This window comes from Convolutriloba macropyga, chromosome 10, assembly GCF_964194025.1.
Source record: "Convolutriloba macropyga chromosome 10, txConMacr16.3, whole genome shotgun sequence".
NCBI classification, from domain to species: domain Eukaryota; kingdom Metazoa; phylum Xenacoelomorpha; order Acoela; family Convolutidae; genus Convolutriloba; species Convolutriloba macropyga.
In genome coordinates this window covers 10,605,373-10,630,418 of record NC_134477.1, presented here as the reverse complement: position 1 = coordinate 10,630,418, position 25,046 = coordinate 10,605,373, and the positions used below count along the sequence as shown (strand labels likewise).

The 25,046-nt window shown below is 37.1% G+C and overlaps 1 protein-coding gene across 1 annotated transcript in view; it reads left to right on the top strand.

The window, feature by feature from the left end:
* Window positions 1-1,301: 1,301 nt before the first annotated feature.
* The window catches only part of LOC142347914 (galactose-3-O-sulfotransferase 2-like), a 34,544-nt gene continuing 10,799 nt past the window's right edge, over window positions 1,302-25,046 (top strand). The window contains exons 1-3 of the mRNA XM_075399078.1: window positions 1,302-1,357; window positions 17,833-18,126; window positions 23,589-23,683. Of these exons, the coding sequence (XP_075255193.1) occupies window positions 1,331-1,357; window positions 17,833-18,126; window positions 23,589-23,683 (416 nt within the window). The 5' untranslated portion in view covers window positions 1,302-1,330. The remainder of the gene's footprint in view (window positions 1,358-17,832; window positions 18,127-23,588; window positions 23,684-25,046) is intronic.

The following is a 25,046-nucleotide window of genomic DNA, read 5'->3' as shown; positions in this document are numbered from 1 at the left end:
CCCGAGAAATTTCATATGAAAAAATGCAAAAATCGTGGCAGGTTGCAAAATTTTTTGGAATTCGAAATTTTCACTCGAAATTTTTTGAAAAGTTGGTTTTGACTTGGGAATCAACTTGCAAGTGTAATCCAAGTCTTGGTAAAGACTTGAAGACTTGTCAGACTTTCAGACTTGTTTTTAGATGCGAACAGTACCAAAATGTGCTCGTAGACTTGCAATCTGACGTGCCCAGTACTGCTCTTGACTTGCAGTTCTGTCCGGGAGAAATGATTCCAGTATTCTTGAAAAGCGACCTGTAGCAATCCCAGTATTTAAACATTGTCAATATCTTCAAATACAACAATTTTTATATTCTTTAACAAAGTGAAAAAACCAATGGTCATACATCAAATAATTAGCAGAAACAAACTGCAGATTTAAAAACAAAAAACAAAATATAATCTTTCCTATATTTACAACAGTTTTGGAATTTTGTTTTCTAAGGTTGTTTGACAAACCAAACTAACCTTTGCTCTTGTTAAGATGCCCAAAAGGTTTAGAAAGTTCATTAGAGTTTTTAGGGGTCTTTTGTTTTCATTTCTTTTTTAAGAAGAAAAAGATTCTATACATCAAAATAGAGCAACTCATTACGCTGTTGATTTAGACTTTATCTGCAACCAAGTTAGAGGCTCGAGGCACGAGAATTATACGATGTTTTGAGCTCTTTTTAGTTATGACACTTGATTAGTTCTATTTTAGTTTCTGCAATATAGCTAGAAAAAATTATGAGGGATAAGCGAACTTAAAAAAACGTTGGAAGAGAATTAGAAAGCAGAGACCTATTTAATATTAACACTGAAATTGTATCTAAATTATAACAATTTTATAATTGGTACTGGGAATTTTTTCGGTTTTAACCATTATGAATGTGTAACCAAGATTTTTTTGCGGAAATGTGTTTATTATTAATTGTGAAATGAAGTTACAAACAAATTTTGCTGATAAAATAATTTAGAAAGGACACAACATTAATGAGATTTTTTCCACTTCTAAGACTTCTAATATTACAAAAACCTCATTTGTTAGTTATTCATTTTTCAAATCTGAATATATGTATTTTTGTGGGTAAATTCTATCTCAACTCGACTCGGCAGTTTTATAAGCAGTTTGTGAACAGTATAAAAAGCTACATCACAGTCATAAACATACCACTGGTATATCTAACAGTTTAATTTAAGAAATACTAATTAAACAGAGTTTGAGCTAATGCCTGGAGCACATATCAAACACTGTATAATTTTTAATCATTTGGTTGAGTTTATTCGAGCTTGCAACAAATTTTATTATAGCAATGAAACTGTGTTTGTCAACAAAACAGGTAGGAAATCGTAATATATGTCGTTTTCACATTATCAGTAGCTGTAATAGATTCTGAACGGCTATGATAAAAACTAATTTTGTTATTCAATAGGAAATTTTGATTATCAGATTTTTTAAAGATACGTATATAAAAAACTAATGGCTCTCATGATCTAAATTCTTCTTCAAATTATTAACAAAGAAAAATTAATGCCAATTCAATTTGTCTTGCTTCGTGTGTTCTAGATACCCAAAAAAAACCGAAAAATTTGATACGTTGATAAGTTGATAACAAAACAATAAAATGAAGAATTCTGAAATTTGTACCCCAAAAATGAACAACATGATTGACAGTATTCCCACACTGTACATTTTTAGAAATCAGTTTTAATTATTATTTTGATAAGAATTGCATAAATTAAAAACCTTGAATTTTATCGGAGAAGAATAAATTCTGAGTAAATCCAAAAATCGTTGACATTGTTAATACAAAAGTCACGTCAAAATAATCAATTACCCTTCAGAAAAAGAGTTTGACTAAAAATTTGAAAACAAAAATTTAAATATACTATTAAGAAAGGCTTTATCTTATTTTCCCTTTATCATTCTAGACAGATTCAAAAATTCATAAATATGCCATCAAATAAGTGCATTTTGCATTTTACTGTAATGTTTTTGCTTTTTTCAGAACAACGCTTTTATCTTCAAGATTCAAAAAAGCTTCCAAAAAATTTGGAGACGGTTGATTTTCGTTTTGAATGAGGGCCGTAGTATATACAATAAAATTTATGTACAACCAGAGGTTAAAGAAGTTATGTACACAATAAGAAGAGTTTGAGTTTATAAATTGACTTTGAGAAAATCTTGTTAAAACTGAATGTTCTATTTAACTGTAGTAAAAGAATTCCTCTGCCTCAGATGCACTCAGCCATTTCAATTAATGCGGAGGACTTCTGCTTGCTGAACTTGGCGTTTAAAAATGAAAATGTATCGTTTCCTTGGTTAGCTTGGTGGGAATTGTGTTAAAGGCCTGGGACAATTTCTTCAGATAATTATGATAAAATAAAAAAAAAATAAAATAAAGTCGAATGGGAAATTATTTGAAGTTCAATGGGCTTGTGTGGGTCTCGCCCCAAATTGACTAGGCGAGTGGCTGGCTGAACAGTTAAAAAGAAGATGGAAGGAGATGAACAGAGAATGACAAAGACTGAGTTGCTCTTGGCCCCGTATTGACTAGAGGAGCGGCTGGCCGAATACTCTTATTACGTCTGATTATTTTATTGCTTTTCACATTGTAATTCTTTTAATATAGCTGAAAAATAAATAACAGGAAAATTGGAGGTAATTGAGCTTGACTCGAACCGCGATCGGGAGAAAAAAAATCGCTGATCGGTAAATTCTTCCACACTTAGTTGACCACTGCGCCACTTTCCTCCTCTTCAAGACGTCAAAATTTTGTTGCAATTTAATGGATGGAAGGAAGGGCTCACGGAAATAAACATAAAGTTGCTGGAGTTGGACTCGAACCGTATTTGTGTGCAATTTATACAACCATTTTTGTGCTCTTCGCAACTGTGCCATTGGACTACCATTTTTGCTTATGCGACTGCCTGTGTTTCATTTGCACTGTCTGTCTCTCTCAGTTTTTCAGTTTGTTGTTGTGCTTGGTTTTTCCCTTTTTCCTTAGTGTTCATTTTTTGTGCTCTCATTCTTGCTTTTTGTCTGTCGTTAATCCCATTTCTGTTGTTTGAAAGACTATGATCATTGATATCGAATTTCTGGGATTGAACTGGGATTAGTCTTCATCTTGTTTACTTGTTCTCTGTTTTGAGCAGTCATTTTAGCCACTAGTCTATGGTATGTGTGGGTAGAGGACTCAGTTTTGGAGATGGTCATGAATGTTTTTGCATGAGTTGAGCGGGCACTGTTGTTTCTTATTTATCAGGTCTAATACAGACAGTATGTTGTATTTTGTTGCCCTTTGAATATACCCGTTGGCCAATTTAATTTGCCTGACTGACTTCATGTTTGACTCTATGTGCAGTTTCTGAACCTGATACCATCTTGTAATCTGGTCGGATCCATCTGGTCGGATCCAAGATTTGTTAACCAATATTAACCAAGATGGTATTTGTTAACCAGTATTAACCAAGATGGTATTAACCAAGATGGTATTAACCAGGATTTGTTAACCAAGATGGTATCAGGTTCAGACTTTCTTGTTAACGTTTAGACTACTAAGCTTCCAGAGTTCCTAGCCTGCTGTCTGCTCTTCTTACTAAATCTTTGCAATGTTCACTCCACTTGAGGTGTGGATTGAAAGTGATACCCAAAATGTTATCGATTATGTCTGCTGAATTGATACTCCTTTTATGTTGAGTTCAAGAGAAGATTCTTTCTTTGTAGGGTTTTTAAATATCAGGTAGTGAGTTTTGTTTGAGTTTATATTAATTTTCAGTGAGTCGCACCAATCAATTAGACTGTTCAGTGATGATAGAAGATGTTGTTGAAATAATCTGGGGGATTGTGGCCTATAGCAGAGTGCAAGTCGTCAGCGAACTGTGAGATTTGCCAACTACAACTTTGAGCTCTCCTTGCCTTCATCTCTTCAGTTTTAACAGTTTTTGTGTTTCAGCACTGTAGGGGAACTTTTTCTTGTTGATGCAGGTGTCTTCGAGAAACTTGTGTTTTATTTCAACTAGAATGCTGCTGAACTGATTTAATGATTTAATTCATCTTTTTTTGGATACTTCGCAGGCCAAAGACTTGATGATCTGTGTAAATTTCGTGCGTTTTCTCTAAACTTTCTCTAGTTGATTTTTGATCTTAGTTGAAAAATTTTGCCTTTTCTTAGGTTCATTAATGTAATTGTAATTTGTCATCACTGCCTAGATCTTTTGATAATTGAAAATTGTTAAAATCTGTAGGGAGTGAATTATCGCAAAAGTGCAACATCTAACTTGTTTTTGCATTTTCCATCAAATGACTGATATGTGTGATAACGGTTGCTCAGCAGTTTTAAAGTGCACGCGTCAATAACATTTAGAAGCTTTTCTCCTTTTTAGGAATCATAGAAGCGGTTTAGTTCTTGGTGGGGGCATTGAAGTCACCGCATACAAAGACATTTTTCAACTTTCCTGAAAATTTTTTCTCGTCCAACTGCGGCTTTCCAGGGGAATTAAAAACAATTCTAACCAAAAATCATCAAAAAAATTGCAACTTAAGCCAAAATTTTAGTGTTTCATTGCTATCTGTTTCTTTTTTTACTGGTTCTGTTCGCTTGATAACAATGCTGTTCTTCACTAAGATAGCAGATCCATGATAACAATTGTTGCAGGTTTCCGTCGCAACAATGTTGTTGTTAAGAGGTGTTGATATCTGCAAGTTTTTAACTTCATTCAAGCAAATAACATCTATGTCTTCTTCTGCTGAAAAAAGAATCAGATCGCTTATTTTGTCGTTTAGGCCTCGACAGCTCCATTGTAAAATTTTGAGCTTATCCATTTTGTTAAAGTTTTGGCTGTTTGATAGGTTGTTTGACTGTATTGAAATAACAGGAGCTGTATTCGCGCTTTTAATGCTCTCATGTATTCTTTGGCCTTCATTTTTTTTACTGAAGATGCGTTAGAGTTTTTTCACTTAGAGTTAAGACATAGTGTTAAGAAATGTTCGTATTTTGCTCAGAACTTCAGCTTTTGAGCATTTGGCATTTTCTTTCGCAACAGTGCTTTTTTTAACACTATGATCTTGCGAGCAGCGAATACATCGAATTGGATTAGTGCGTTCCCTTGCTGAGTGGCCAAGTTTTTGACATTTGAAACGTTTCATAACATGTGGTGGTTCTCGGCTTGCTTCACATCGGTGTAGCTGCCAGCCTATTTTGACGCCATATTTTTGTGCTGCGTTCACTCGATTGTTTGATTCCATAATCACACGTATTAATTCTGTTGGTTGGCCAGTTGCTCGACTTGTTATTCTTGACACTTTGGTGACATTCATTCCGTTGTTATTTAGGAGTTCTTTTTTTTACCTCATCTTCAGTAATGCTGTGGTGATCGTTTATAATGACAAAATTTGTTTCAGTTTTAGGTTTAGGAAGTGTGTTCCTGGCGTTTACTTTGGCATGTGGAAAGGCCTGATTTATGTTTAGTGACAGCATTAGGCATTCTCTTGAGGCAAGGTCATCTGGTTTGAATAAAGAAATCAGTATTGTTCTTCAGTTCTCTCATTTGCTTGATATTAGCGGCTGGAAAATTCGACTTGATTGCTCCTGCAAACTGAATTTGTGATTGTCATGGATCAATTGATAGGTCTTATCATAGGTCTTACGTTATTGATTGGGGTGGGTACTTGTTTTCTGAATTGTTTTCTTCTATTCCGCACTTCACTAAAATCGCTTTCATCTTACGTTGATTCTTCTGCTGTCATTCTAGCTTCAGAAAATCAGTCAATTTGGCTCACGTTGAGAATCAGCCTCAATGAGGTTCTTAGTTTTAAAATTTTTCTCTTTAGAGGCTAGACGCGGAGAATTGCCTGTTAAGAAGTCTAAGTGCTCTACAGTACAACTTAAAAAAGGAGAGAGCAACTTAAAAAGCTACTTAAAAATCTTAAGCTAAGAAAGAAGTGGATTTAAAGAACTTTAAGGAGTAAGATTGGAAGAAGAAGGTAAGAGAGAAAGGTAATTGAAAAAGTCAGGAATTTAAATCTTAGGCAACTTTTTTGAAAAATCTCTTTTTATAAAAGACTCACTCCCAAAGGACATTCCTACACAAAATGCAGTACTTGCTTGTGCCTTTCCTATCACACTTTGAGGTACCGATCCGAAAGTGACATTAATTGCGTTTTAATCATCATGGACAACAATTAGGTTTGGAATGAGGGCCGTAGTATTCTGTTTCTGCCACATATTCTTTGATTTTGTTGAAAAACATAAGCTTATTGAGGATATGTCTTCACTACTCCTCAAGTCTCCTAATCGCATTTGCTACAAAAAATTTTGTGATAACACAATTCATTTGTTTTCCTAACTGTATAATAATAACGTTCTAAAATGCATGTTCTAAGCTTCTGAGAAAATATGGAGGTAGTGGAGTTGTTTAGGTAAAATTAAATTACAACATTGTGAATGTGTAAATGTGCTTTAAAGGACTGTGGAGTAGATTGTTTCAAATTTGCTGTTTTTCTTTTTTGCTGTTTTGTCAGGGCGTGTTTTACTTTGAATTGGAAACACAAATTACCGTCAAGATAATCTCCTCAGAATGTGGAAGGATAATCTCCTCTCTTTGAATGTTGTAGTGGTGACTTGTTCACATTTTTCTATCGTTCGATATTAAATTCAAGATTTGATTTAAAAAACGTTATAATTATGGTATCTTCAATCTGAAATAGTTCAAGATGAGTATCTGTTCTAGAGCATATGTCATTTATAAAGAAACTTTATAGAAATTGCCACAAAACCATTTCTTAGGCTAGTCCTCTGAATTAATTCTGTGCAACAGAATTTTGTTGAACTAGAAAAAACTGCCTATCAAGGTCCTGAAGGTTTACCCCCTTGGCAACCCAAAAAGATGTAAAATTTTTGAGTTATACAGGGACTGATGTCTCATGATATTTCAGTACTGAATCATAAAAATTTCATTCTGTTTTTTTCTATGCGCAGAGCTCTGATCAGGGCACTTATTATCCATTTCATGGTAAATTTCAAAGAAAAATTCTGAGATTTTTCTGAACATCATGAATCTCAATTTCTGAATTATCCCTGAACATAATGAATATTTATCCACTTTTTTTACTGAATAGTATGAAAAAAAATCAAATCCGCTGGAACTTGGAAAAAATCTCAGCCTATAGCAAAAATCAATTAATTGAGTATATGGTTAATTGAAACAGAAGGTTTAATACTAACAATAACAGACAAAAGGGTTTTTAATTAGTTGTTAACAGCAGAACTTAGTTACTGCCTTTTTTAACAGCAAGTTTTTTTCTTCCTCGACAGTTTCATCGCACTGTAGTAGCACCGTAACAAGTGAAGAATTGCACTCGATTCTCCTGAGGATGGGGGATGGATTCTCCACCGAGAATTGAATTCATTGCACTGTAAACTGGTAGAGCATCGTACCGTACACTGATAGAGCATCGCACTGTACACTGGTAGAGCATCGCACTGTACACTGGTAGCGAAGCGAACTGTACATTGGTAGAGCATCGCAATTTAGACTCGGGAGTTTCTACTCGACGGTTTACTCGCACTCGATTCTCCCGAAAATATTATACCTGTGACCTTCATCGGATTAGCCACCGGCTGACACTGACACCCGAGCTCCAGGAAAAGACGTCTTCGTTCACAGGGAAGGAGATGAAGAAGGGAGAGGTGGAATATTTCACAATACTTCCAATGTGCTGAAATAGAACCCCCCCCCCTACCTCCGGCACCCAACCGCCCACCACCACCACCACCATTTCCCCCGCCATCCACCCGCCCACCACCACCACCACCATTACCCCCGCCATCCACCCGCCCACCACCCACACCATTACCCCCGCCATCCACCCGCCCACCACCACCATTATAAACCCCGCCATCCACCCGCCCACCACCACCACCACCACCATTACCCCCGCCATCCACCCGCCCACCACCACCACGATTACCCCTGCCATCCACCCGCCCACCACCACCACCATTACCCCCGCCGCCATCCACCCGCCCACCACCACCTTCATTACACCCGCCATCCACCCGCCCACCACCAACACCATTACCTCCGCCATCCACCCGTCCACCACCACCACCATTATTAACCCCACCATCCACCCACCAACCACCACCACCATTACCCCCGCCATCCAGCCGCCCACCACCAACACCATTACCCCCGCCATCCACCCGCCCACCACCACCATTATAAACCCGCCATCCACCCGCCCAATACCACCACCATTACCCCCGCCATCCACCCGCCCACCACCACCACCATTACCCCCGCTCTCCGCTCGCCCACCACCACCATTGTTAACCCCGCCATCCACCCGCCCACCATCACCACCATTACCCCCGCCATCCACCCGCCCACCACCAACACCATTACCTCCGCCATCCACCCGCCCACCACCACCACCATTTCCCCCGCCATCCACCCGCCCACCACCACCACCATTACACCCGCCATCCACCCGCCCACCACCACCATCATTACCCCCGCCATCCACCCACCCACGACCACCACCATTACCCCCGCCCTCCATCCGCCCACCACCACCATTATTAACCCCGCCATCCACTCGCCCACCATCACCACCATTACCCCCGCCATCCACCCGCTCACCACCAACACCCTTACCTCCGCCATCCACCCGCCCACCACCACCACCATTACACCCGCCATCCACCCGCCCACCACTACCACCATTACCCTCGCCATCCACCCGCCCACCACCACCATACAAACAGAGCAAAAGGTAATCACTCTATTTTCAAATGCCAATGAACGCGCAGTAAAGACAATTGGCCTAAATCTTGGTTCCAGTAATTTGGAATATTAATTGGTATGCCTTACATTTGATGAACTGCGACAAGTATTTGAGATTAAAGTATTTCGTCTGCCCACATATTAAAGTACAAATTGAGACCTGTTTGAAGCTGATGAGAAACAAAAAAATACAGCTCTCAGACCCTGATTGGGAAAACAGTTGCTGCTAAGAAATATGCAAAAAATGTGAATCCGAAAAAGTCGAAACTCATTAACTGTTAATTGGGTCGGGGGTGGGGGGGGGGTAACTGGGTCGGAGGGGCGGAGGGGGGTAATTGGGAAAAGAATCGCGCGATGGAGCCGATAACTAGATAACCGCCGACCCAGTGATTAACAGTTAACCCCCCCCCCCCCTCCCCCCGATTCTACTAGATCCAACCCCCCCCCCCCCCCGATTCTACTAAATCAAGATGACATCCGCTGCTCTGGCGTATCAACAATTCCTCAATTCCTTCAAATATTTAATGTCGAATTCGCCTGCTATTTAATTCTCATCAAATTCTCGTTGGTGAACCTGCTCTATTCGCACACAACTCTAAATTACCCCCCCCCTCCCCCCTATTTGTAAATACGGGGGGAGTTACTGGTTTTATTACTAAAGTATTTAAGTTTAAAGATCCATAAATGCTATTTTCATGCTCAAAATTGGTGTCTCCCAAATATTCAAAATGTTTTTCAATATTTTCAACTTTTTTTTCTGGATTTTCTATGAACAGTATGAAAACGGAAAATCATACTAAACAGACAAAACCCATAAAAAATTTGATTCTGCGTTTGGTCTGAACAGAATGCAAGGTAACTTTACTATAAGAATCTAATGAATCAGTACTGGAAGCCTCCATTCTCATAATTTACTAAGGGAATCTAATGAATCAGTACTGAAAGCCTCTGTCACTCGAGTCCGGGTATCCCAGGTTGAGGTCGCGCTCGAAATCGCCTCTTATCAGACCGTCCCAGACAAGTGGGACCTCTGATCAGACCGTCCCAGACCAAAGTGACCTCTTATCAGACGAGTATGTGCTCGAAGATCATTGTGCGCTCGAAGTGCGCTCAAAGCCGCCTCTGATCAGACGAGTTCCAGACTGAAGTGACCCCTGATCAGACAAGTTCCAGACCATTGTCCAGACGAGTTCCAGACCATTGTCCAGACTAGAGTGCGCTCAAAATATAGTCCCAGACTAAAGTGTGGTCGAAATCACCTCTGATCAGACAAAAGTGCGCTCGAAGTTGCCTCTGTTTAGACTAAAGTGCGTTCGAAATAGTCTGATCAGAGAATGATTTTGAACATGAACAAATATCTCAATATCGTTATAATATATTCATTTCATCTATCATTTTATCAATCTTATATTCAACTAATAAAAAAGCCAATCCTGAAAGTTTTGCTAATAAAAATAAATGATGATCAAAAAAAATGATCAAAAAAATTACTGAGTGTGCCATTTATTTATGCTTTTAACCGAATAAATGAACTTAGACAGCTTTGCATAAAAACGTCTTGATCTACTTTGATTCAAAATCTTTTCTTGAGGGGACCGGCAGTTTTTATCAGCTGGACCCCTTGGTTCTGATCAAACCCATCAGATTTTTAGATGAAGTTCTGATCAGAATGCTGTTTTATTGTTGACTCTTACCAGAGACAACAAAAGTCAGTATGATAACAAAAAAAAACTTGAAAAAAAAATTCGCTCAAATTGGTCTCTGGTCAGACTAGTGTGTGCTCGAATCGGCCTCTGATCAGACTAGTGTGCGCTTGAAACTGCCTCTGATCTGACCGTCCCAGAACAAAGTGGGAATAAAATGGCTCACATTGAGATTTCATGAGATTTCATGCAAAAAAAGATAGGATAGAATACATTTAAATCTAGTTTTTTATCTGTCATATAAAGGAAATTAGATTCTCTCTGAAACTGGAAAACTCCGAAGAGTTGTTAGTTGGTCCCCCCTGAAGAGTAATAAGAAAAAGTCCAAATAAAAGCTGTACTTCTTTTCACACTCATTCATTTAACACCGCAAATTTTAACCCCATATCATTTAATGCCTCTATCATTTAAGACCTAAATTATTTCACCCCTCTATCATTTCATCCCGCCAAACTGCAGTCGACTTTAAAAACTTGTTTTGTCATACTTAACTGGATAACTTAGATTGCAATAGTTTCATATCAAGTCCCACGGGCCGCTGAGGCATGGCCATGAACCGCGTGGCATGGCCAATGCTTAGATTGCTAATCTATTAGTCTTCATTGTATAAAAGATTAAATAAATAGGGGTGAAAAGCGGAACACTCAAATAATTAGCTGTATTTGTTTGTATTAAATGTCTCCGACAACAATTTTCAAACAAAAACATTTGGTGTAAACTATTCTGTGCTCCAAATTTTAACAGAAAGCAGTTTTCTAAAATCAACAGTTTCATTCAAGTGTCTGTTGAAAACTTTGTAATAACATTTTCACGAAAAAAAATAAAGATAGAAACATACCTCAAGAGCTTCTTAGTCTGAAAACTTGTTGCTTTTAGCCATCATATTTTTTATTTTCTTTGGAAGCCACAATTTTGATGAGGGAAGAGATATTTTGAAACAACTCCGTAGTGGAACATGCTCTGGTAAGACTTGAATATAGAATTTCAAGCACACAAGCTAAATTTATCTGTACATACATTTGTTCTTATATTTCGGATTATTGTTTTTAATATATCAGAGCAAGTTGCTGAAAACTTTTTTTTTGTTTTGGGGTGGGATAATTTTGAACACTGTCGTTCATAACTCCCTTTAACGCACAGTTTTTGTCACAAACACAAGAAAATCTGAGAAAAACTTAACGTTCTAGTTACCGCGTTTCATAAATTTTTTATATTTAAACTTTCAGCTCAAAAAAAGTAACAATTGTTTCACGTTTGACTCTTGATAGTTCGCCTGAAATTGCATTCTATAACCAGCATGTAAACTATTATCATCAAATTTTTCGGATATGCACAAAAGTTCAATGAATTTGTTTTCATTTATAACCAAGTAGCCCTTTTTAAAGGCAGATGGTTGTAGTTTGAATTCATAAAGTCAATACTTTTACTATTTTAGTGCAAACAAATTTGTTTTTTTGAGCTCCATTATGATTATCAGTGTGGCCTTTTTAAACCACCGTGGTAGAAATACCTTATCATACATTCTAGAAAAATTATCTCCGTTCAGGCTGAGAGTCAATCTTTTCACGTCAATTATCGCCATTTAGATTCCTTATTTCTGTTATTAGCATAGAGATAGTTTTAATGCATTTTTACCACAAAAACTTAAGATCTGATTTTTGATTTCGCCAATTTTTTCGACTCTGTCAAGACTGTTCGTGAAACTCCTCCACTGCCTAACGTTTTGAAGTTTTGAGACAGAATCAAAAAAGATTTTTAATGCAGAGATTGAGAATCTCTGAGGGTAATCAAAACAAGCTCTTTAAGCTTTCAATAGCAGGTTCGCTATGCTTATGTACATTTATGGATACATCCTGGACTATTAATATCCACCGTCCCTTTTGAGTGCCTTCTATTAACTTTTGTTTTATGCACGTGAATCTCGCCCGGTAAAACGTTGCATTTTGCTTGTGATCCGAAACCTCATGACTTGAAAACTTGAAAGATCATGGAAAAATAAGGAAATCTTGGTACGTGACAACTTTATTAAAGTAGAGAAAAGCTATATTATGGAGAGCTAAAAACAAAAACTAGTCATTGCAGACAAATCAATAACCCGGGTCGAGGTTTTAAAAAAAATTGATGTAAAAATTGCGACGAATAGCATTGGGAAAAATTTAGCGGCAAAACTTTTTACGGTCTGTGGTATTTAGCTGTGAATTTGTTTCACCTCTCTCAATGCATTCACCGCTATATTTAATTTGTTTTTTTTTTGCAATATTATCAGCGGTGAATCTTGTAAGATTTGCGGTTCTTTGTGGTGAATTCCTTTTTGGCGCCGCATTCACCACATTCAACGCTAAAACTCGAAATTCTTAAATCTTTTCACCGCATTCATTGCAATTCTTATTTTTTAAGCAACTTATTTTTTAACGTTGAAACCTTGACCAGGGAAGTAGATTTATAATGGACACAAGATATCAAGATGGGTTGAGCAAAAATGATCAATGCTGAAAAAAATGGTCAAGATTATCAAAAAGATAAAAAAAAACACACGGAAGTTTGAAAATATAGCCCCAATTAAGAAATCAGCAGCTTCTCTCCAATATAATGATTTATCTTGCAGAAGACAAATCATGGTTTCCCCCGATGCAAATTTATAATTTGTCATCCTGTTTCCACAAAAGCTGAATTGCCAACTAAAAAAGTCGAAGTATTTTGTCATAGGAAATTTCACTACTTTCTTTAAGGCTAAGCTTAATTGAAAAAATCCCAAATCGGTGGACCCAAATTATTGTCAACACAACCTTTTAATCTTTTTTGACTCTCCTTTTTTGCAATTATCAAAATCTGATTCCAGAAAAAAATCAATCTCCAAATACTGAAAAAAGAACCGCTAAAAATTTTTTTTTATGATTCCGAATGACGTTTTAACAGTCCATATTTTTACATTTTCCAAGGTATAACCAGGAATCATGCAATGCCGAAGAAAGAACTACTTTGGCGTTTCCTTAACTATGGAATCGCAATGCATTTTATAATCGGATGAAAGCTCAGGCACGCAATTACAGGTTAAACACGGAAAAAATATCAGAAAACATTTTAACCAAACCAAGAGAACAATGTGTAGGAATTTAGTTTTAAAATACTGGCTCCACGATAAGACAGTTTTGGTATGAAACTTTGCTTTGTTGCTTTGTATGAAGCTTAGCATCCATTGTATGAAATGAAATTGCTTAGAAGAAACAAACAAACTTTTTTTCAGAGAAGTTTCATTTTAAAGTGCTTTAATGGGTTTTTTTGTTTTAACTGAACAAAAAACCCATTTGTGAAAGTGCTTTAACTGAACAAAAAACCCATTTTTGTGACCTCAAATGGGTTTTTTGTTCAGTCAAATTTGGCCGATCAATATATTCATTGTAGAGAGTTGTGAGTGGTATCATTAAAAAGCCAGTCTAGCGTAAAATATGGAATTAAATCTTTATTGAATTTTTTTCTAAAGCGAGTGATCGAGGTTTAAATTTTGTGTGGTTATTAGACCGATTTGGGTTATTTTTATTCACATTTTCCGGATTTTTTGCTTAAAATTTTGTCAATTTAGCTAAAATTTGTTAAAAATGTTAACAAAAGTCTTTTCGATTTTAATTTTTGAGACAAAGAAATATTGTTGTCTATTTTGATACAAATTTTTGGGTAAAATTTCTGGCTAATTATTTCAAAAAAGACTTTTTCAACAGAAATTGCACGAAGTAAGCTTCTTTAGTCCAATTTGATTAATTTTACAAGAAGTCGACACCCAAAAACTACTAACACAATCTTTTTGAACTGCAAAGGGGGCAAGTCCTACTTCCATTTTCACTGATAGTGCTCTGGAATTAGAAATTTGCCAATATTTGCTAACTCTACTCAATAATTATCAAAAACACACCCTTTACTTTTGCATTTTAACTAGCAAATTATCCACATCTATAACATTTGAAACAAGTAAGGGCAAACAGCATTTCCAACGCTAGTTTTTGTCAAATCTTGGACTTTCACAATCCAAAAACAATTTGGATCTCAATCGGTCGGTCTTTTAAAAAAAAATCAGATTTTTTATGTTAATTAAAGAACAGAAAAGTCCAAATCAAAACCCACCGGTGACAGTTCCAATTAGCTTCGTAAAGCTTTCAAAATTAATGTATCTGTTTGTTACTTCAAAAGCTAACATTTGACATTGAGAATTATTGGTTTTTCAAATAAACAATGGCTTATTGTAGTTTGCAACTATATTTTTCTCTTAATCTGGTCAATTTGAAGCTTATTGTCAGCAACAAAACAATTATTCTTTTTTGTACTGAATTAATATTTCATCTTTATAGCCTTTTTACGCGCTAATTTCTGTTTTTCTGGATTGGCTACTACTAGATTCTAAAATTTTTTATCTATTTTAAGCCATTAGCCTAATTTTTTTTCTCGTTTTGTTATACTATCAAATTATTGACTGATCACATATCACATTATTGGCGTTCAACACAAGTCACAATTGAACCTATAAAAATTATCATAGTTATAGGTTATGATTTTTTCGGCTTCAATTCCACTTTCTCGAAGAATTTAAATGAATTGTTTTTACTTGTCTTTTAAACTGTCGTTTTTACTTTGTCTTTTTAGTCGTATGAATTTTTCTAGATATTGCCAGGTCTCTTCAACTCTTACAAAAAATCTATCGGCCTATTTTTGTATTTGATTAGGCAGATTTGATGGCTTCCAATACTTCGAAAACAATTGTTTTCAAAAACGACAAAAATACACATTCCTATTTCACAGTTTTTATTTATTACCTAGTCTTGTTACTAGTCACCAACGACATTACTTGCATTGAGAGAAATCACAGGTTTACAAAATACAATATTTTGATAGAATCCATTATGACTTTACTTGCTTCCACAAAACTTTTTAGCAAAAGTTATGCAATTTTTGATTTTTGACTATTTGACGTTCTTTTGTACACCTAAGACATTTTCTGATTAATTACAGATTGCAAGAGCTTCCTGTGGACCCAAAACCAAACATATTAAATTGTTTCAATCTTTAACTAATGGCATCCACGACTTTGAAAACAATTGTTTTCGAAATTTATAAAAGTGTTCTTTAATTTTGCCTTTTCTGTTCTTTTGTCAACCTGTTACCTAGTCTCACTAATCAGACGTTACATTCCATAACATTGACGGTCAAAAGGTGCAACTGAACATTTTTTGAGGTGCCAATGATAGCTTCACGCCTTTGACAGTGTTTTCTCGCAAGTTCCACTGGAGTTTTTGTTCGTTGTCTCTATTTGTTGTTCTTTTTGTAGCCGCAAAAAATAAATAATGACGTATCTTATGGCACTCCTGTAGAGACATGTTTGATTATAGACCTGTTGGATAATTTCAGCTGATATATGCTGGTTTGTATTACTTTGAAATGAAATGTTTTTGAAAATATAAGCGATTTCTTTAACTTTGCTGTTTTTGTTCTTTTTTGTCTAGTTGTTATCCAGCCCGATAATGGACTGGTCCCAAATCATTCTAGTGAAATACAAGTTGCTTTGATTGAGTTTCAGTTTTATCTGACGCTATTTTGCCTTTGTTATTCAGTTTCTTTTTTGAAAAATTTGGACAAAGTTTTGGATGTAATTAAGGTTATTGTTGTTGTTGTTGTTGTTGTTGTTGTTGTTGTTGTTGTTGTTGTTGTTGTTGTTGTTGTTGTTGTTGTTGTTGTTGTTGTTGTTGTTGCTGTTGTTGTTGTTGTTGTTGTTGTTTGATTTTGTTGTTTGTCTTGACTCTATTTCTTAATAATTGCAAATTTCATCAAACTAACGCAGAGTTTTTTACTCCACTGGATCATTTGTGTTGGATGCGATCTATTTGTTCATACACCAATTTTTTCTGTGGTTTTCTATCCGTTCCTCATATGGTTGACAATTATGCTAAAAATGTGGATGAACGGTGTCGGAACAATATGAGCGAACGCACATTACCGAGTCGTTTTGTTCATTAATTTGTGTCTGGATTTGTTTCTGGAATTTTTCCTCACTTTGAAAACGGCTCTTCAAGGATCGAGACTGATTCTCTATTTGCAATAGTTCTCGAACAATAAATTCAAGCATAACAATATTTTTGTGCCGGTAATTATTAGAAAACTATATTAAGAACTGCAAAAACAACGGAAATCATTGCTTTACAAAACTGAAAAACTTCGAGAAAGGTTTTAGGAGGCGTGCTGTCAATGGATGTTTCATGTTACATTCATTGTGAGCCAACAGAAAAGAACTGCTGCTTTTTTTAAAAAAAGCAAAACCGATCCTACCTTGGTCAATTTCGAATTCATATTTTTTCCGGACCTGACGCCAAATTAAATTCAAAACTGGGCAAAAATTGTTATAAATTTCATTCCATCACTGATTCGGAACATTGATCATATCACTTTTTATTCTTGGGAATCTAAATCCCAGTCTCTTCCAAGTCTACATCCAAACGTTGAATGGTCAACAATAGGTCAGACGCAGGCAATCAAGATGTGAGCCACAAATCGTCAGAAATTGGTCACGAAAACTCCAGAATAAGTCAAAACTTAGAAAGAAAACATCCCAAAAACGTCAAGAAAACGTCAAAATACGTTCAAAAAAACTCAGGAAAATATCCAAAGTAAATCGGCAAAACGTCTAAAGAAAACGATCAAGGTCGTTTGCTTTGCATACCTACTTTCTTTCTAAACTTGAAATTGTTACCCATGTCCTGGTTAAAACTTGCCAGACTTGCAGGAGGCGTAATTAGCAGTAATGGAAAACGAAAGAAGACTTGCATTTAGACTTGTCTAGTATTCATATAGACTTAACTTTCGGTCCAGGCATAACAACAAATCAAAACCATGAATTAGTTTGACCAAACAGGTATACAAAAACAGAAGTTGTTTTGAGATGGGGCAACAGATTTTTGTTTTTTTTTTTGGTTCCGGGTCTTTCAACCCCCCCGCACCACACACACACACACACACACACACACACACACACACATGCATGCATGCATGCATGCATGCACGCATACACGTGCACGCACACACACGCACACACACACATAAATACATACACACACAAGTTATAGCCCACCATAACTGTGGTATACCTGTAAATATTTACAGGTAATTGTAGGGTGGCGGCTATACGTTATATGAACACTAGTAAGCTGCGATGGCTGTGACGGGAAAGACCTGAAAATGATCTTTTTAGGAATGTGAGATCTATTCTGTATAGAGGCCCCCCAAATTTGAGGTCAAATAAATTTTACTTTGTTTCAGAATTCTTACTAATTGCTTTGTTTCAGAAATCCATCAGGATAACAGGCACACTGTTCCTGGTTCTTCTCACACTTTTCTTTTGCCTGTTTTATGGGGAACAACCTCTCATTCTGAGAGCCCATTACAACTCATCGATTATAACAGCTGTCAATTTGAATTGGAATCATTTTTCAGTCGGTAGAATCTACACAACAAACCCGGATTGGGCTAGTGTTGAAAATCGTAGCGATTCAGAAAAAGGCAGAAATTCATTGGAACTTGGAACTTGGCCGCAAACTTGTACGAAACAGAGAACAATAGCTATGGTCAAAACGCACAAGGTTATTTCAAAAATAACTCTTTTCACTCTTTTAAAACGCGCATCTACAAGTTTTAAAATTCCAAAAATCGCCTTTTTCCTATTATAGCCCCCTCCCTCATCTTAGTGGTCGAATACCACAGAACAGCTAATCTTGACAAACCTACCACAATGGAAGCTAAAATTTTTTGTGGGGAAGGGGCTATAATGGGAAAGACACAAACGCCGACATTGCCAGTATTCAAAGTGCCGGATCTTTTCCGTTTGCCCCCCCCCCCCCAGTTTAGTGCATCCCCAAACGCACTCGTCATTTACTGTGTAATGACGAGTGCTCTGTAACGGGCGGGGGTGCATAACGTACTGGTGGGCACAATCGGAAATAATCCAAGATGCCAAAAACTCCTATATGCGTAGCCAAAAACTGAAATATGGAATCAAAAAGAGTTTTTAATGGTCTTACTGCGTTAATTCTGGTGCAAAGGGCAATTAGTAGAAAGAGGAACCAAATATTTATCGAATCTCGCGAGCTTAGTGGGAACATATTATTTGCACACCCCAGACGCACGTGTCATATTTTTACAAACCGATTTATTACTAAATGAAATAAGGTCTGTAACTTGGGGTGCGTAAAGTACTGGGGTGTACAAACAGAAGAGATCCACCTATAGTTTCAAGTTTGCAGAAAAAAGCATCGTTCAGTTCTCAAATTTTATTCTCAATAACCTGACTGAAAAATACTCTGACTGAAGTTCTTGTTTAAAACCACATGGAAAGCAAGAATATTCATAATTGGCCTTCAACAAGAACTTCAGTCAGAGTATTTTTCAGTCAGGTTAATGAGAACAATAATTGAGAATGGAATGAGGCCCCTTCACTGCAAATTTAAAAACTAGGTGGATCTTTTCTGTTTGTACAACCCAGTACTTTATGCACCCCTAGTTAGGACCACTCCCTGACAATAAGACCGTCACTGACGGAAAGTTCTAATTCCAGCACTTCTTGTGTGCACCCGAAATTTTTATCCAATTGACTCGCAGTCCTCGAAATGTTTTTTTCCCAGTTTTGGCTACCAGCTACAAATTATATATTGTTATATAGCAAAAATATAGCACGTATGCCTGGGGGTGCAAAAGATGGAATCCCACCAAGCTGAGGGAACAGAATGGGTCCGAAAAATTGAAGGCAGGTGCCGACATAATCAACATTAAGGCACTTCAAGAAATATAACCGCACCTAATAAATTTAGGCCTGGTTACATCTAGCTTTGGAAACATCGAGATGATAATTGGATAGGATGTGTCTCATGCCATCCGCCCGTAAGAGAAATTCTCTGCCAACAAAAAATAAACGCCCTTCGCCATTCGCTTGCACATAGGCTGGGCTTTAAGCTCTTTACCATCGTCTTGAGATTCAGTCTCGACTTGTTTGAAAGCTAACATGAGGCAGGACTTCAAACCTACTAGTCAAGTACTGTCGTGAAACGACATGGAATTGTATGGCGCACTTAGGCAAATAGGCCCAAAACCTGCTGCGGATGCATGTGCTGAAAAGATAGTTCAAAATAACTCAGTACACAATGAAAAAAGGTACGAAAATGGAAAACTATAGGCTGATGGTTACATCTAGTTGCCCAACAATTACTACTCTGCGTTGTTTCAAATAAAATCTTTGGAGAAGCAGCTTTGAAAGACCAGCATTAGGGATAAGCATCTGTAAAGAATCAACGAGCACTTAGAAAACGGCCGATTGCAACGTGAATGGTAATTACGGCACCATCCGGTTGTTAATCTTAACAAGCCAGGAAAGGTTAAGACGGTACTAAATGGTGCAGCTGAATTCTACGACGCATCTCTTATTAGATTGTTACTGACTGAACCCAATTTACTGCAAACCCTAAGCTTTGTACTTCTACGGTTCAGACAACTTCCGTTTGCCATATCAGCCGACTTGGAGGTAAAGTTCCTCCAAATGGTACTGTTACCATCTGAGCCGACATGGAGGTAAAGTTCCTCCAAATGGTACTGTTACCATGTGAGTTACCATATGCGCTTTTTGTGGCGAAAGACTTGCCACCAGCCGTCATTACGCACTTCAACTCACGGCATGTATTGACGATAAACAGTACCCAGAAGCCGCAAAAGCCAACTTGAGAAAATCTACACTGACGATCGCTTAGATTCAGTGGAATCACCTGAAAGGGCCCTCATTAATTCGATGGCATTGGCACATCTTCTCTATCCAATTGGATTAAAGCATACTAAGTTTGTAAGCAATGTGCCATATCTGGCCGACCAAAATGATGGATCCACTCAATCTTTTGAACCACAACTCATCGCTTCATTCAAGGAGGAATCAATGCGCTTGCTCGTGTTTAAATGAGATCACAATAACGACATTCTGGTTGTGAGCAGGATTACTAATAACTCCATCATAAAAAATCAATACAACGCTTGGTTATAAATCTTGTCGATTGGTGTTGACGCACCAATTAATATAGATGCTCGTTTAGTCTTCAAAGACATTTGGCGTGTCAATGGACAAAATTGAGATGACGATTCGCACAAAGAAACAGTTGACAGATTCTTTGAATGGCGTGTTGAGCTGCAGGAGTTGTCTAAAATCACTATATCGGGAAATTGTTTTCAGGACCGTTCCAACATCTTGAATTTCATATGATTGGTAATAGCTCCTACGACGTATTCAGTGCCGTAGGTTGTCTCCGGGCTCAAGTAATTTGCGCTTTCCAAAGAGACTGAAACAGCGTTGGCATTCGTCCTGGGCAAGGCGGGCGTTGCAACTATGAAGGTGATGACCATTCCGAAGTTGGAACTGTAAGTCCTTCTTGTCGCTGTACGCTTGAAAAAGAATTTTGTCGAGCGTTGACTGTTACTGTAGAAAGAGCTTTCAGTTGGACAGATAGTACGATTGTGTTGAATTAGGTAAACCCAAACCCCATCTTCATTACAAAACCTGTAAGTGAAATACTGGAGTACACCAACGTTGACCAACGAAACCACGTCGCCAATTGTGATAATACGTCAAAAGTTGGCATATTTGGTCTTTATGCCAAAATTTTGCAGTCTAGTAGCTGGATGAGGTGTCCTGAAGCTTTGAGAACTAAACAATTTTCTTTCGTACAAAATACTGCCATCGTTGATAACATCGAGCCCGGCGTTGTAACTAAGGAACTGGATAATGGCTCCACCTCATCTTTAGCTGAATCGGCAACCAAATCCGTTGAGGATTAAAGCATTCAATCAATCATTTTTGATAAGATAAGTTCCCTTAAGAAACACATCGTATCATCGCAAATATGCTGAGTCTCTTGAGATCTCATGAAAGTTACCGTACCGTGGACGGCATCATAACGAACCAGGGTTATCTTGTCGAAACCGAGCGTCATCTCCAGTACTTTGTTCAAAGAGAGTCTTTTATTATCAAAAGAATTCTTCCTCACAAAAAATCCGTCAGGACTTGCTTAATTTACACCGTTTATTGAGCCTTACGGTCTCATCCGTTCTATTTGTCAACTCCAATGGCTAGAGGAAATGGAGTTTGATACTAAGCATTCTATCGTGTTGCATGCGCGTTATGCAATTGTTAATTTGTTTCTGCGGCACACTCACTTGAAAAATAACCATCAGGGAGTTGGTTGCTTATTGTCAAAAGTACAGGAACGTCACGCCGTCCTTAAACTATGATCCTCATGGGTTCCATCAAGTCAAATGGTGTCTTGTGCAGAAAGTTCAATCCTGCAATGTTTCAACCGTTTATGGTAAACATCCCAAAGTAGAGTCTCACGTACCAGTCTCCTTCATTTACCAAGACAGGTTTTGATTACGATGGCCCGTTTTTTGTTACCGATTGTTCGGACTACCGAGAAATTGAGTTTTTTCAGTTTTCTGACCCCTCGTGTTGTTAAGATTGAAGTCCTTCCGTCCATGGACACTAGTTCCTGTGTAATGGGAGTGGAGCCACTTGTCTTGCGCCGAAGTACGCTTTAGTTTGGTCAGATAATGGCTCAATTTTTAATGCACCAAAGAAAGAGCTGCGTGAAGGGATTGAAAAATGGAACATGCTCAACACCGCTGCTGACCTTGCGTATGAGGGTATTAAGCGGAAATTCAATCTAACCAGTGCAACACACCAAGTTGGCATCTGAGAGATGTTGGTCCATAGACTCAAGAAAGTACTTAATATCGTCCTTGGTGCACGTCGCCTCACAGAGGAGGTTTTGAACACTAATTTTTTGTCTAGTTCAATAAGCACTGAAAGGACGTCTGTTAACACCCGTAACCACCATATCATACATCCGGTGCAATTTCACCCAATCATTTTCTACTTGGTTACCAAGAAACCGGAATATCGTCAATCGTTGGCGTTGGTGAGTTCTCTCATCGTAAACGATACGCTCGTGAGACAGTCTACGCCCTTACAATTTGGGAGCTTTGGCTTAAAGGGTTTGCTCCTGGTCTGAATCGTAAATCTAAGTGGTAGAGCAGCATTTCAAGGTAGGTGATATAGTTTGGATAGTTGAAGAGAGCAACCCTAGGGGTTACCATCTCACTGCTCGGTTTTAAGAACTCCGGTACGGTTCCGACAGCGTCGACCGCTCCCCGGTCGTAGGCAGACGTCCGCAGTTTTCAACGTCGTCCGGTTCGGTTGTACGTCCACTCTTTAAGTTTGTATCGATCCTCCAAAAAAACAGTCTAAGTTAAGCTATTTTAGTGAGCAATGCTTTGAAGGATCTATGCAGCGCGAAAATTTTGCGTCATTTCTTAGTCACGTAAGCTTTATGTTCGTTCTATTTTACGTAGAAAGCTCAGAAAAGGTGTCAATAACATAATTTCCTTTCAAATTACTAATATAATAAATTGATTGCGCTCATTTTAGGTTTAATAATTTTAAGATTCAAAACGTAGTGTTGGCGGAACCTAGACTAAGAACTGTCAAAAATTATTCCAGATTTCTCTTTCTGATGCAATTTGTTTTTTGCCTCAACGTCGGGGAACAGTGGCTTCGATTAATGAACTAAACTTGGGAATGTGCGTTTTATCGCTACTATCTGGAGATTGATCTGACATTTGGTCTCTCAGTTTAAACCTCTATCTAGAATTTCGTGTGTGAAATCTCAGATCAGGTCCTTTCGGTGCGAATTATTCCACTGTGAGCCCAACGAATTATTCCACTGTAAGAGGTCACTTGTGCCTGGAACCTCAACATGGTTTCTTTTAGGCGATTACGTAATTTTTCCTATAGGTTTTTTCCTCTAGCGTTCAATTTTTCATCATATTTAAGAATTCATCAATATGATGAAAAAATTTCATCAAGAATTTCATCAAGAATTTATCTGACAGGTAACTTGATTTTATCTACACTAAACAGCTACATTCTATGCATCACAAACAGTTAACTAAATTAACTGAACGCTAGCAATCGAACGGAAAGAGTATGGAGATGTTTACTTTTTTCAAATGTTATCAGTGTGTGAGTGACTTGATGGCTGTTATGATGCTGAGATTTGCTGACAAGAACATGTTGGAGGTCTTACTAAACAAAGACGGTGGGACCAACATCGGGTAAATGTATTCAAATTTCTACCCCTTAAACCCAAAAACAAGGAGGCTCGTAAATGTGCGTTCGCACATGATGTTCCGACCCGAGCTTATCAACATTCTTTACTTATTTGTCAACCAAATGACGATATAACAAAAATAGCTATTTGAGTTTAAAACAATCGTTACACAATCTAAACACTAAATGAATTGCATAATGCCATCCCTCATTACAGCGCAACGAGATCCGCCGTTAAAGAGACTACGAAAAAAAAACAACAAAATTAGCAAAAACAATAATTTCACGGCAAAAACTGAATATCAAAATTTAAAAGCACCTAGTAACAACGACAAAATGCAACCAGATAAAACCTTAACTACACAAATTTACTTTTTCTTAACTATACAGCAGATGGAAATTTTTATTAGTAAGACTAAGTAACAAGTCGGCAACGAGAACAAATAATGAGGCGAAATTCAAAAATGAATCAATATTTTTTGAACCAAGAAATTTCAAAAGTCTAAAAAAGCATTAGCTTTTAACTAAATGAACCCTAGCAAACTAAAAAAGTTATTACGAAACGAAAAGGACCTGTCTTTGGTCAGACTAAGCCATAGAAACGGACTAAAGATGCAGAAAAACTCAAAAAATTAGAAACGATTTTCGAAAACACAAATTATTGATACCATTAAAATCATTAGCTGTTATCTGAATATTATGTACTTTTAACTCAATTGTTACTTCTTCTATTTCCCTATTTCAGCTAAAGGATTTATACTGAGATACTAACTAAGTTTACCTGGGCCACATATGAAAACCATTGGGATCTGTTATTATGCGATTGTGTTGAAAGAAGAGAAAAAGAAAAACAAAATTGACCACTCAAAAAACGTATACAAAAACGCATAGTATGCAACAATTAAAACATCAGTGACATCAAATAAGTAGATATATGGTTTTTTGAAATACAAGAAATTGGTCGTTACCTCTCAGTGATGAAAATAAGTTACAAGTTGACCAAAAGAACAACAAAAACTGAAAAATTTAAAAAAAATTGAAAATGCATATCATAAACTTTAAGATTATTCGCTATAAACTGAGTGCTTCGGGTAACATCATTATTTCAATCTTCAATTACAAACTTATGCGACAGTTCAGCAATTTACGGCTACCTAAAGAACAAAAAAACCAGGAAAAAACAGTAAATTCAAGAAAAAAATAGAGCGAGAAAATTGTCGAAGGCATTAAAATGTGATTTTTTCACTAAATACTTTTCTAGTTTCAAATAAATTTTTAACACAATTGAGATTCTTCGTTTTTATCAATGTGACTTCAAAAAATCACCAAATATGAATAAATACATTGGAGCCACGAAATTTTTGAGAA